Source organism: Dryobates pubescens, chromosome 2, assembly GCF_014839835.1.
Source record: "Dryobates pubescens isolate bDryPub1 chromosome 2, bDryPub1.pri, whole genome shotgun sequence".
NCBI classification, from domain to species: Eukaryota; Metazoa; Chordata; class Aves; order Piciformes; family Picidae; genus Dryobates; species Dryobates pubescens.
In genome coordinates, this window is record NC_071613.1 from 10,765,173 (window position 1) to 10,779,863 (window position 14,691).

Genomic DNA, 14,691 nt, shown 5'->3' on the forward strand with positions numbered 1-14,691 from the left:
GACCCTGAGCAACAGGGGCTGCAGCGTGTCAGAGGGAAAAGGCTGAGAGGCCATTTACTGCCAGTCTGCAGCCCTGCTGTTTAACGCCCCCCCCCGCATCTTGACGACTTATCAGTGCTCTTCATTAACACCAATCTATATTATTGCTCCAGAAGCTATTTACTTCCATTCAGAAAAGCTGCATCAAATAATAGAGATTTTGGGTGTGGGTTGTTGTTTTTTTTTAAAAAACTCAAAACACATGAAAGAAGTCTCCTGCAGCAGCAAATGAATGATAGCTGTTGATGGCTGTTGATCCTGAAAGTGATCGGTTGTTGATGGAGAAAGCAAATAAGTACTTTTAGATGATATTAATGTGATCTTAAAATAGTGGGAAAGTTTTCTTTTATGACATTGACAGAGAGGCAATGATTTTGAGTAATGCAGGTTGATGTGAAGATGCTTTAAGATTAAATAAGAGCTATATAAAGGCCTGCCAGCCTGAATTCTAATGTGCCATGAGACATTTTGCATATTTAAGAGTATGCAAAATGTCTTGTATCACACTGGAATTCGTTCTGACAAGGCTTTATATAGCATTTATTTACACTTATATTGTACTTTAAGGGAGAAGTGATAAGACTGGCTCCTCTTTTGAATGGAAGTAACTGAGGGTACTGCTAATTGCTCTGTTTCCTCCTCTGAAAAAGAAAAGAAAATTTAAAAAAACCAAAACCACAACACAAAAAATAAAATAAAAGCAATCAAAAGTGGAAGCTTGTTTAATATTGCTCTACCATCATCCTGAAAGGCATAATAATTTGAGTTACACATCTGAACTGATTGGAGTTACAGAATCATATCTCCTTTTTGCATTTAACAATATATACAATATAAAATAAATACATTTACACAAATGGACATTGGTTGGAGCACACGGTATGATACACATCACAAAAATATACAGTTGATTGCTATACAGATGTGAAGCCCATCTACAGCTATAGACATGTTTGGTTTTTTGTTGTTTTCTTTTTTTTTTTTACTATTATTTGTTGGTTTGCTTCATGTGTTTTTGTTTTTTTTTTTTTTAACTACTGGCTATTATGCAACTCCTGGATTATTATAAGCAGTTTAGGTGGTTGTTTTTTTTTTGTCCTTTTGCGATCTTTGCATGATAAGACTGCCATAAAATGTTTTCCTAGGCAGGTAAACAGAGACGCTTAAATAATTAAAATACAATCACCAACACCCATTTTCTCTTCCATAAGAAAAATAGCAGTTTTAATTTTTTATATCTTTTTTTTTTTTTTTTAATGTTATCATTTAAATGCAAAATAGTGGAATAAATACAACAATCTGATCTGATTGAAACAAACGTGTAACTTCTGGGAGTCACACAATCATATTGCTTTAAATAAGAAAAAAACAAACAAACAAACAAACAAAAAAAAAACAACTTAAAAAATGAAGCAAAAATAGAAATTAAAATCGTTATGGCTAAAACATACACCCTTTGAAATTTTCCCAACACTTCACATTAAGTAAGTGGTCTTGAAAGAACTCTTCTCCAGCAAGGTTTAAGATGAGGAACATTATAAAGCCCGTGCAGTTCTTTTAGCTATGTTTCAGGTAACGCTTTTACAGTCTCGAGATACTTGTTCTTTTGCAGCTCCAAAAAAATTACGGCAAAGGAAAACTAAAGTTTGCACCGTGTGCCTTTAACACATCTCCATTGTGTGTGTGCGTGTGTTTCGGTATACTTCTAGTTGATTGGCTTTTGACCCTGAAGCCCAAGTTCTTTAACGTGATACAGCAAAAACAATATTTATATTATATATTTATATATATATAGTGTACTTGAACAGTAGCAACTTAAACCCTGCACAAACTTTCTGGAAAATAAACTTTTCTTTTCTTTTTCTTTTTTTTTTTTTTTTTACCTTTTTTTTTTTTTTTTTTTGCACTCTTACATATATAAATAATCTTATAGAATCAGCACCTTTTTCCCAGGAGTTGTATTATTTATTTATTATTATTATTATTTTTATTTTTTTTTGACATTTTTCAAAAGGGATGTGCCAATTTCTGAACTCCTATCACAGCTATAAATTTCAAGTTATTGACCATCTGAATGAATTGCTAATGATGATTTACCTAGAATCACACTACAGTCACTTCTCTACTGAGAAAACACAATCTACAATATAGTCCCATATAGCTAATGATAGATACACAGTTGGTTTTTTTTGTTGGTTTTTTTTGTTGTTTTTGTGTTTTTTTTTCCTAGCACGAGGCTGATGGAGCATCAGCCCATCGTTATTTTCTTTAAAGCACACAACATAGCAATAGTTTGGGAAACTTGTCCGCACCAAAAAAGTTTTGCAACAACACAGAGTGAGTTAATAACAACATCTGAGAGATGATTGAATAAAAGCTATATTTACAGCATTTAAAAATTAGACTTATCTATAATCTTGAAATATTCAAAGTTTTATTTCTAAGCTATACATTGGTATTCTATAATAAACTGTTACAGAAATTATCCCTTGTTTTGAAAATATTATGATTTCAGTGTGTATCTGTTCATAACGAGTATTTGTTTGGAGTTTCGATCTCTTAATTATTACTAGGAAGAACCTTATTACCGGTAAGGAATAGAATATACTACTGTAATCTCCTGAGGAATTGTACATCCAATATTGTCTCTAATTCTACCCTGTGTCTATAAGCACACACCACAAGAATCCAAACACCACAAGAAGAACAAGACAACAGTCTTTGAATGCAACATAAAAATTCAGAAAAGCACAGCAAACATGAAACATTGAAAAGCTGAACTACATTTCTTTTGTTTGTTAGGATTACAATTTTAATTACATCTGTGTACATAGAATAAGGATGTTCACATAGTACAGGGAGCAGCTACTAACACTGGTACATTGGTATAGCATTTGATGGAGGTTATTGTTTATTGGTTATTTAGCGACTGTAGTTTTCTGGGGGCATCTAATCGGTTTATACATTAGATTACACCTCGTAACAGTCTTGAAACTGACTGACTTTCATGCTGTGACAATACTGGTTGAAAAGCACATATACTGGTTTAGCTACTTGTTAAAGATTGCCATTTACAAAATAAAATCTAAATCAATAAATAAGGTATAGGAAGTGTTAAATTCTTCAATTTGGTCAGAAGGCTACTACTCTGATTTCTTAATTTTGCAAATGTTGGCATTTGCCTTATTGCCTCTAAGCTACTATTGGTTCATAGGGATTTTCTGCATGTGAGGTTATAATTTTGCAAACAGGCAGTATTGTTCATTTGCAACTGAAGCAGTTAGAAATCATGTAGCAACTATACCTCTGTACAGTCGCTGTCTCCTAACACCGTTACGGATTGGTATTTGACATGGAATACTTCTATGTTAGACTACTTGGATATACTGCAGGTGTAATCTAATCCTTTGAGTCAGTGAACATTTAGTTATAAACTGGAGCTCATGTTAAGAAACTGGATGTTTTGGACCAGACTGGCACACAACATAAATTGCATCCGTGATAATATGCACCTTCCCTTCGACTATTGCTTTAGTAAGATAAATTCCCACATTAATAAATGGCTGAAAACTGGTAAAGCTGGTACAAAAAAATCTCCGTTAGTAAGAAGAAACAAAACATTTAAAAAAATCTTCCTTCAGGATTCATTTGTCCTTCATTATTGTTCATAATTGTTCAAGCCAGCACAAAAAATGCAGTATTTCTTTCTCTTTAGTATTGCATGAATGAATAAAGCTTAAACTATTCCCTGAAAAAGTTACATTGTAGCTAACCTAAGAAATATCTGGAAGACTTGAAAAAACAATTAAGGAATCAAATGGCTGTAACTGATCTAGATGGAAAATGCAATGATAAGAAGCAGCCGATGCATCGTCGCTTAGTCGTCTAATTAGAGACTGCTCCTATGAAATCTAATACTGCATTCAGTCAGTTCATCGTGTTGTACTGTACTGCTAGGTACGGTGGTTCTCTCTTTGATTCCTTTGTCATTGGGGACATTATGGTTCATAATAAGTTCACTGGCATCCATATTATGGATTTCCATCCTTTGGCAGGCCTGGCTTCCATCTCTCTTCAATTAGAGACCTCTTTTTAAAAGTTCAGCAGCAAAGGAAACAAAAGAAACCAAAAAACAAAAAGAGAAAAGGAGAAAAGGAAAGGAAAGAACAGAAAGGAAAAGAGAGAAAAGGAAAAGGAAAAGAAAAACTGCATCAGAAAGACACAGAAGTAAAAGTTGAAAGCTGCTTCACAGTCTTGCTGCTAAATATCAGTGCAGTCATTTTTTTCCTTAATTAAACACTAAGTTTCTTTGCCATTATTATCCTGTTTATTTTCCCTTTTTTTTTTCTTTTTTTTTCATCCTCTTTTTTTAATTTTTTTTTTTTATTTAAAACGTGCATGATGGGGAAGCCCATGATGCTTTAGTCAGACCTTGGCCTCCAGCATTTCCAAAAAAAGTTTGTGCATGGGGACTTTGCCTTCCAGTTTGATGTTGTAGAAATGCTGCACAGCCTTGGTGGAGGTTTGCCTCAGAAGTGGGAGAGTCATCAACATCTTGCCTGCACGACGGGGGTCTTCCATGTGCTGCCCAGCCTCATAATCCTGCAGAGCCTCATGTAAGACATCCTGAAGTTTCTGCACAGCCTCAACATCCTCTATGTGCATTGAGTCTGCAAAACAAAAGAGCAACAGGAGGTTTCAGTCTGCTGTGCTCGAAGTCAGATAATGCTATGGCTGCACAACACTTTCACTAGTTCTGTCCATCCTCTTGCCGCAAAGAAAGAAGCTAATTACCCACTAATTTCTATATTGACCTTCAGGAAAATATCTGGAGCTGATGTAGAATTACAAATGTATAATTAACTCTTCTGTAAGTAATTCTCCTCCTCATCTTCCTCAAACAAGTAAAATGATCACTCACACTGCTCCATAAACCATCTCTTATAGTTACTACTTTGAAGAAATGATAGTGCCAAAGGGCTGTATGAATTGCGGTCTGCATTTTATCTGGGAAGCAAGAATGACTGCTGTACTATGGAAAAGCTCAGTAGAATTATGTGTCAGGATCTGAGGCTATAGAGTTGGACGCCATGGTCGTTAACCAGAGCTCAGAAACACTGATCATGGGATTAGGACCAGGACCACTGCACTGACACCAGGGAAAAGCAGTTTGATGTGATTTCCTGATAGGTTTAGCAAATTTTTTCTCCCTTGGGCACAATCAGACAGGCAGGCAACACTTACTATGTTCCTGAAGAGCTTTTGCTCTGTGAAGCTAATATCTCCTACAAGGTGTAATTCTTTCCCACCCACTCAGAGGATAGTTTATCTTGCTGTTGTTGGGGTTTTTTGTTTGGGTTTTTTTTTTCTAAATCATTGGAAGCAAGGACCTCACCCTGTACCTTTCCAGCTGAGATGTTTTGGTGGAGTAAGTATTGTGTGAGAAGCCTAGAAGCAACACACACTAGGAACTAAACTAAACTGCTACATGACCCAGAAAGATTAAAGCAATAGAAGTGTGAAATAAAAAGGAAAGATCTAACTGAAATAACTGTAAAACCCTCAACAGCACAGATAGAGAAAGGTAAGATGTCCCTGAGAACACGCAGTTACTGGACCATGCTGAGATGACTTTGGATGAGCAGCCCTAATTCTCTGACTTTTATGTAGTCATAAATGCCAAAAAACCCTGATGTGGTCCAAAGTGAGGTGAGTGCAAGTAAAGAAGAACAGGCACAGGTGAAAGAGGCCACCAAACAGCCCTTATCAGCTACCAAAATTTGGATCATCAACAGAATTACAGAGCCAATAAAACACCGTATGAAAAAATAACTACTGGGAGGGTTATGAGTCCTAGGGATAGGCTACACTGCCCAAACTTCACCCAGGGTGAAAATGGGATGTGGCATTGTTAAAGCATATCCTTGAAAACTCCAGTTAGTACAACACTGCTTTGCATCTTAAGTGTTTGAGTTTGGAATAAAGCTCCTGCACCCAGGCAGAATAACGACTGAGGAGCCAGATGGTGAAGAACCACTTCTATCATTGCTTCCAAGCCTCTATTAAGCAGTCTGATGCCCTGGATCAGTATTTTGACAGAGCCTCATATTTTACCTTGTTGATGACAACACCACCAAATTGTGCACGTGCTTCAAATATCTGACTTGCATTCAGAGAATTAAGATACATCTAACAATAATTTCCTAAAAGCTGATATGCAAGTATTTCCTCAGATAATTAAGCCAGATAGTAAACACCTCTCCCTTTTCTAACACAAATAGGTAAAGTAAAACACAAACCAGAAAGTAACAGGTTAACAAAAATGTTCCAGCTTCTATTGTCAAAACAAATGTGCAAATTGAAAAGAAAAAAAAAAAAGGAAGGAGGAAAAAAAAAAAGTTACAGCTCCTGCTCTAAAACAGACACTTAATTATATACAAGTTTGGATCATTTAGCACGTTTTATTGATTCTGATGACAGTTTATCTGTTAATTACACATAATGGAGTCCTATGGGAATTTTACATGTTTAATAATTCTGAGTCTTAGTGAATACATACTCTAAGAAGCATGCAGCTAAGACACACACTGCAGGGATGTGATACTGCGCAACAAGGTGCATTCTGCCGAAAGCAGAGAAACACAAAAATACCTCTCCTAGGGAAACAGAAGGCTACCATATTTTTAAAAAGATGATAGGGCAATATCACCTCTAGCAAAATTTAGTTGTAATTAAAGTGAGATCATTCCCCCCCCAATTAATACACTTTTGATAGTTTTTCTAATATGGCAATTCTAATAGATAATTCTAATAGATAATTCTCTGTCAATAAGAGAAAATCCCCAAATTCTGTGTCCTGCAAACAGATGGTATCAATGCAGACATTCTAACACACACATGCAAACCTAACTGATGTCTTAAGCAGAGCATCCAGCCACTGGGTTAAATCTGGAATGCAAACTCCAAATAAATTGTTGCCTTTACTCCCTTTACCAAGTCCTTGGATATTCACTCTTGTGCCATAGAATCATAGAATCAACAAGGTTGGAAAAGACCTCAAAGATCACCAAGTCCAACCTGTCATGCAAGATCTCATGACTATTAGACCATGGCACCAAGAGCCAAGAAGATACAATTTGCTACTCCAAATAATTTTCCCATAAACTATGCAGAGTTTGTGCAGAAATTACACATCTTTTCCCAGACCCAGAGTGCCAGGGCCAGATTTGCTGACGAACCAAGGAGCATTTGATCTGCAACAAACTCTTGGTGAGTCAAAGGCTGTTCTTGGGAATTATTTTTTTTCACACCAAATAGCATAAAGAAACAGGTCTTTCTGGAGAACCTGACTAGAAATGCTTAAACTCTGTACAAAATTGGCCTGATTCTTCCAGGAATCAGTATTTGTAACTTCAACAATGTTTGACTCTGAAAATAGATGGATTGAGTCCAGACTAATATATTTCTCACAGACAGATGAAGCTTGTATGAGATCCTTAGCTCTGCAGTTGGATAGCAATTTGGCCTGCAGTCTTAAGAATATGTATGCTCTACTTATTTCTTATACTGAAACTGGGTGAGGAGGGGAAAAAAAAAGGAAGAGAACACTCCCAGAAAATGCAAGAGAAGTTGAACCAAAGCCTGTCCTCTGATATAGCTCTTACACTCCATGTTTAAACTCCTTCACTGTGTGGACAACATCTTAAAACAAAGGATCTTACCCTCTTCTAGCTGGAGCAGTTGTCTACTATCCCTTCAGTAAACAGAGCAATTGCTTACATGGAAAAGGTAACAGTAGTAGAACATTTAATGCAATTGTTGCTGTCTTTGAAATAATTTCAGCAGCTGGGAAGAACATGACCAGCCAGCTCTCCACTGGCCCAACACAAAGACTCCACTGTTCGGGGAGCAGTTTGGGAATCTATGCCTTGGGAAACAGATTTTGTCATAGGAAAAGGGGTAAGAAAAAAACAGCAGAGAGAAAGGCACTTCCAAACAGTGATTAAGACTTCAAATTATTCTTTTAAAGCAGTGATTTAGTCTGAAAGATTTAAAATTTATTTAATGAAATTACTATGATAATATAACTTCCCATTTGCAGAGAAGATTCAAACTTATTTCAGCTTTACTCATTCTAGAGTCTAATGTTTAAATGCAAACTCACTAAATCTGTGATATTTAATTAGACCATGATTCAGCTCGCAGATTGCTCAGGAAAATATTAATCTCTACAAAGATCCTTCTTCAAGTTTTAGCCTTGCAGTCTGGAACTTCCACTTTATTCCTGATATTAAACGAATGTAGATCTTAATCCCTCAGGCATAAGCCTTTGAAAATAAGGAAAATGGCTGAAAATGCTGAACTAGCCAAGGGGAAAAGAGAAGGAAAAATAAAAGAGAAATCTTTTCAGTAAGTACAGACTGGCAGATGTAGAAGTGAATTTAGAGCAGGTTAACTTATTGCTGATGAACCAAATTCTCACTAGTAAGAGAGGGCAATGTCAACAAGAACCACTATAATTTAAGGAAAGGAGAATCTGTCTGGCAATCCAGAATTAAATAAATAATTCAACAGACAATATGAAATTGAATTGTAAGTTGGGGACAAAGACTTGTTCTTCCTATACCAAGAAAAACACTTTCCTTTTGGTTTTGAATAGTTTTCTTTAAAGTTGCTTTGTAGGCAATCTGGATAATTTACGGTTACATCCTACACAGGTTAATATTCAGAAGAAACCAATACCCAGATGTACTACACTTAAAAATCCTTGCCTGTATAAACAATGAAATTAAACAGGGTAATTTGAAAGTGTTGCCATTTGAAAGCAAGCAGGATTTTATTGTAAATGCACTGCAAAAAAAAGGATCTCGGGCTGATAAAACTGAACAGCTCAACAGACAAATACAAGCCTTATTAAGAACATGAATTTCAGTCTAGCAGGGGGAAAAGTTGTTACTGATTGGTGCTGCAAGAGTAAGATCAACAAATGAGGGCATCAACTCACTGAGCTCTGAATTTCTTGTTCTATCCTTGCAAGTGCCTTCTTGCACCATCACAGGATGGGAAAATAGCATTGTACCTCTTCTAATCAGCTGACTGATTGTATCATTGTGCATAAATAGGAGAAAACTAGAGTTCTCATCCAAGAAAAACTCCACAAGGTCCAGACAGAAATTCAGATTACAATCTACCTTGTTTAAAATTCAAGCTTCATCTCAAATACAGGAAACAAATACCCAGCCACCCAGGAATCATTTAGAACACACCACAAAGGGTGACAACTAGCTACAGATTAGAAATCACCTGAACTAAGGGCAAGGAGACTTCTCAAAAGACTGCTCTGAGTATAAGTTACATGCTGGTCTATATGTATTCTGCATATAACATGACTACGTAGTAGAAATCCAGGGGTCTCAAATGAAGTTTTTCTTTATGTCAGAAAATTCATGCAGCATAAAGGAAGAAATTATTTATAGTGAATCAAGCAGCAGAGAGTATGCAATAACAAATGCACACATTAAGATGCTGATAAAGCAAATCAGAGAGGGAAATATCAACAAGTACTGAAAGACAGCAGTTGCTGTGATATTTGTAATGTCATACATCTGAGCCACTCACAAACCCAAACCAGATGAATCACTTTAGAAAGCTGTGGGATCCTGGAAGAACAGGATGGGATGAAGAGGAAGAAAAGCAGATGAAACATTTTTTGTTTTATGTAAAGACAACAAAATCCAAATCTGGAGTATGCCTCAAATAAGAGGAATTTATTAGCTAGACTGCACTGGCAATCCAAACACTCCACCACCCACCCTCAAACCACAGCAGGGTTTATTGTTGGGTGAACTGTTCTCAGAATTACAGAACTGCTTCCTCTCCTGCCTGAAACATATGCCAGATTTACACAGAGAAACTTGCATTTTTCCAAAGTGTTTGCCCACACTATAATTTTTGTGAGAAACAGAACATAGCAACATTTGGAAAAGCATATTGCTTAAGACAGAAGCAACCTATGGAAACTGTTGATAGCAAATCAATCTAGGCTTTGAGTTCCCTCATCCAGCAAGAATTCCCAGCCTTTTCCAGTCTAGAACTGATGTCCTCAGTGTTTGGGGTCAACAAATATACTTCATTTGGCCACCTGTTTGCCTGTCTTTCCTGTCCTGGGGTCTGCACGGTCAAGCTAAGAGACAAGTACATAAACAAACAGAACATCTTCCCTGGCAAAAGAGTATGGCAAAGCCAGTCTGACATCTGGATTATTATACTGGAAACAGAGACCTCAATCAAATATATGTTGGAAATTAAAGAGGAATAAATTAAGAATTCCTTATCATTTGGAATTATAGGCAGTGTAAACCAAATAAAACAGTAAAATAAAGGCTTGAATGATCTGTTTTAGTCAACAAAGCCTGAAGCTGTATTGCACTGGATTGGCCTACTTTTAAGAAGAAATACAAAACCTGAAACCTCAAAAGTTATTGTGAAGTTTTTGAAACATAGCAGAAAATGAAGGTGTAGCAGGAAAAGAAATTGGTTCATAGAACACACCTATTTATTTCAGAGGCTAACTAAACCCACAGGCATAAGATAAATTTAAACACAGTAAACTACCTGTGGTTTGTTTTTTTTTTTAATTCCTGAAATGGCTTACTTTCCACTAGGATAGGTAGTGAGGGTGTTAAATAAAGCAATATTTCTGCAGTGCAGAACAAATTGCATACTATGAACTGCTTTGAGTACCTGCTCGATAAAGCTACTAAAACTCTGGAAAAGCAGAATCTGAATCACAGATCTAGGGGCAAGATATCAACTGAAAGAAAATGCTGAATGAATGCGTTAAAATCCTTCTTATCCACTACAAGTAATTGCCATAATTACCATTGAGAGCCACTAGTTTAATGCTGTGGAAAAACAGGATGAGTCCCAGTGAAGAGCAGCAATTGCAGTGGTGACACAGTGGTTCATATCATACCATTCCTACCCAGAAACCTCAGAACTGGCCCTTGGTAGATGCAACAAAGTGCTCCCCTCACAGTCCTGCTCCCACAGTAAGGAACCTGGGCCTCTCTCCTTCCACTGAGACTCAGGCTGCCAATGTGCAAATAATATTTACCTATTTCATAGCTAAATGAGGAATATCTCAGGGTTATTCAGTCACTATATCAACTACCAGAAAAAAAAAAAAAATTAAACTGTCAATTAACTCTACTACCATTTGCTTAATACCTTCTTTAAGCAAATGTTAGACAAGTTACTTATTTTCTCTAAGAATTGTCTCTATTTGGTTACATGAAAACAGAATATGAGGAAGAACCTGTTCCAGCAACACAAAAACTCTGACTAAAATGGCAACATCCCTTTCTTTCTAAAACAATGTTCTATGACATTTCACTCTACACAAAATTACATGAAGAGTTAACAGATCTTGTTATTTATATATGGGAAAGTAAGTATTGGTAACACACCAGTAATGCACTGGTGTATATATACATATTTTATATATGCCTAATCACAATAAATACCTTTTAATCATGAATTCTAACACTATGAAGATGACTAAATAAAGTCAGATTAAAAACCTGGAGCTACTGGAAACTAAATATAGTATAGCCACCATCTGTACTGGAAATAAAGATGTCCTCTGGATTAACTAATTTATAGGGTTCTACTTATTAATTTTAATTATTATAAAAATATATTAACAAGAAAAATGTGGCTCTCTGAGTACACTGTTTTGGTGGCTAGAAAGCTAAGCAAGTTGTAAGAACAAACTAATTTTTTAACCAGGATAATTGATCCTGTAGCTTTACTGGAATCTGTTGATCTGTGCTTCATTATATTAAAATGCACACAACAATTCTTACTCCTTTAGAACTCAAAAAGGTGCTGGTCTCTTTTAGGAGAGTTAGTAAGCTAGACCAGAAACTGATGATGAGTAGAGCTCCTTTTCTCCTTTTGCTGGTACAGGCTAGACAGCTAGTATGAGTGTTTAAGATTAAATTTTCAACAGTGCATAAGGTTGCACTTTTAAGTGCCTAGCATTCATGTTTGGATCAGATTTTTCAAGGTGCCAGCAGCCTATTAGGCAGATACACACAGGTCAGATTTTCGTATGTGCTAATATATTTTGACACTCTATAGTTCCTTATGTTAGGTTGTAGGTGGGAGCCAAACTTCACTGAAAAATCTCTTCTCAGTTGTGACTTCTAAGCTCTTCTGCAACATTTGGCCTGAGGGCATGATTTCCACCTTACTGATTAGGCAGTTTCAAAAAACTGCTCACCTGCAACTTCCTGTTTAGTATTACCTGATCGATACCTGAAAGCATTTTCTGATACCAAAGAGATGACTAGGTCATCTTTCCTGTGTGGGAGCGTTCACGTGAGCGTGTGAGCACTTGTACACTCTTCAAACACATTTTGTAAACATTTCACCTTCCCTTACACACGAGGAAGTAATTGGTACATGCACGTTTTGGAAGCCATTCAAAGTTGATTTTCTGCGTGGGTAAACAAAGTGCTCATTGGCGCCAGCTTGCTTCATTTGGGCGGTGTGAGGTGGAATATAGAGCAGTTGCATCCTGTGGCTCCAAAAAAAACCTACTTGCTTTTTTGAGCAGAGAAGCCTGAGAAAGAAGGAAGGGATACTGACAGGACAAGGGCAATGATGTGGTGAGAGGGACTTCTTTAGAGTTCAGGCCTAAAGACTGTATTAGTTGCTATTGAATCAATGCAAATATTTAAAACTAACCTGGTAAGTTCTATATTGGGCACTACATATTAGGTGTAACTGTTGAAATCATGCCTGTGTAGGCTTTAACATACACAGGACTGAAACATCTGTATATTCCAATATTGCGCCCTTATGTATGTATTTAAACTTTTCCAATGCTATATGCACTCCCTTTGAAATCAGTGACAATCCACAAGGTTGATACATCTTGCACTAGTGGAAATTTATAGAAGTGGTGTGGCATTGGCCAGCTCCTCAAAGGAACGTTTGATAATGGCTGTCAGAGAATATCTCTGATAAACAGCTCCTCCTCCCCACCTTTTAGAAACCAAAAGGCAAGATTATCTGAGATGGGGCACTGCACCAGTAGACTCTGAAGGTCTAAAGAGAAGTTGGCACTTGGGGTATTTTTGATGCTCATGATACTGAGATTTGTTGGCCAAAACAAAGCTTGCGGTGTTTATTCAAACAAAATACAGTCAATATGAAGAAAACCTACAATTTCTTTTTCCTGCTTCAACACACCAGCAGGGAAAGTACTTGGAGACTGTGTCATAAATCACTAACACAGATATGGAGCTATAAAACCATCTTTGTCTACTGTTTACAGAAGAGCTAACCTGGGAATCTTTCTAGGTAGTGTGGGTATGGCAAAAAATGTCAGAAATGCCTAAGATTCCTTGTGCTTCATCCAGTCTCTCCACAGCTTTAAAAAAGCTAATAAATTTTAAACAGGAAAAATAAGGAGTGGAAATTTTTTGGGGAAAAAAAAGCAGATATAGCAACAAAATATATTAAAATGTAAATTGCTAGCTGATTGAATTTATAATAGCTTTTTTCTTCTTCAGATATAGCTGCATTTACATTAATCAAGTTAACAGTTATGTGAAAATAAGCTATTTCTGGGTTTGTCTATAAAAAGACAAAAACTTTAATCTTAATTTTATTCTAATTTTAGCTACATTTGCAAATTAAAATACTAGAGGTCTTACACTTTTTGATAGGCTGTAATTCTGCAGGTGCTATTTTACACCTTCAGGTTAGTGTAGCAACAGCTGATACAAGTTTGGCATCTCCTGCATTTACAAACTGAAGCTGAAATATTGAATGTTAGCAGTCAAAACATTCTATTGAAAGGGAAGTTGAATAGCTGGGCTGCTTTTTAACTCCTTTTTTTGTAACAGTTTCATTTTAAAACAGCAGTTTTATTTCTTTTAAGATCAGGGAAGGAAACATTTTTACTTAAATGTGCCCTGAATTTTAGTATGCTGATTTGTATTTATCTGTGGCATTTCATGGTTGTAAGCCCCAGAGAAGTTAACAAAGCTAGAGATTGTTTTGACACACTCTTTGCACAATGTATGACTAAACTTCTTTAGCAGCAGCATCTTATATTAATACTTACACCCTGCATGTCTTGAGGGGGGGGGGGACACAAAAAGAGGTGTGAGCAATATTTAACACCACATCCTTATTTTCTACCTTCTATAGTAAACTATAGAATTCTACTTCAGTCTTTGCATTACAGAATCAAATAAATACAACCCCCCCTTCTCAATTTAGACTCCTAATTCCAGATAACTTTCTTGCTCTGTTCATTAAGCATGACCAATTTTGAGAAAAATCCTTCTTGTAGCTGCAAAGCACCCTCAAGTGTCTACTTACAATGGCAAAAAATTATAAATAAATCCTCAATTAAAAATAATTTTTATCTTTGAGGGGCATTTCATCATGTTGGTTATTCTGGAAATAAGGCAATATTCTAAAACTAAGGGCAGGGTTAGTGGGGTGGAGAACATGTTACAAAGAAACTAATAAGCATTTTGGCCTTGCATGTTTTTGAATTATATTTCCAATTAAAAATGCAGAGTGCTAAATCACATTACAAAGACAAATAGGAAAGTACAACTTCATTGT

General features: G+C 36.2%; 1 protein-coding gene across 14 annotated transcripts in view; it reads right to left on the bottom strand.

Moving 5' to 3' along the window:
- Positions 1–1,909: 1,909 nt before the first annotated feature.
- Positions 1,910–14,691, bottom strand: part of ESRRG (estrogen related receptor gamma) — a 412,676-nt gene continuing 399,894 nt past the window's right edge. For all 14 annotated transcript variants that reach the window (XM_054170053.1, XM_054170113.1, XM_054170100.1 and 11 more), the window contains one exon: positions 1,910–4,709. In XM_054170053.1, the coding sequence (XP_054026028.1) occupies positions 4,465–4,709 (245 nt within the window). In that variant the 3' untranslated portion in view covers positions 1,910–4,464. The remainder of the gene's footprint in view (positions 4,710–14,691) is intronic.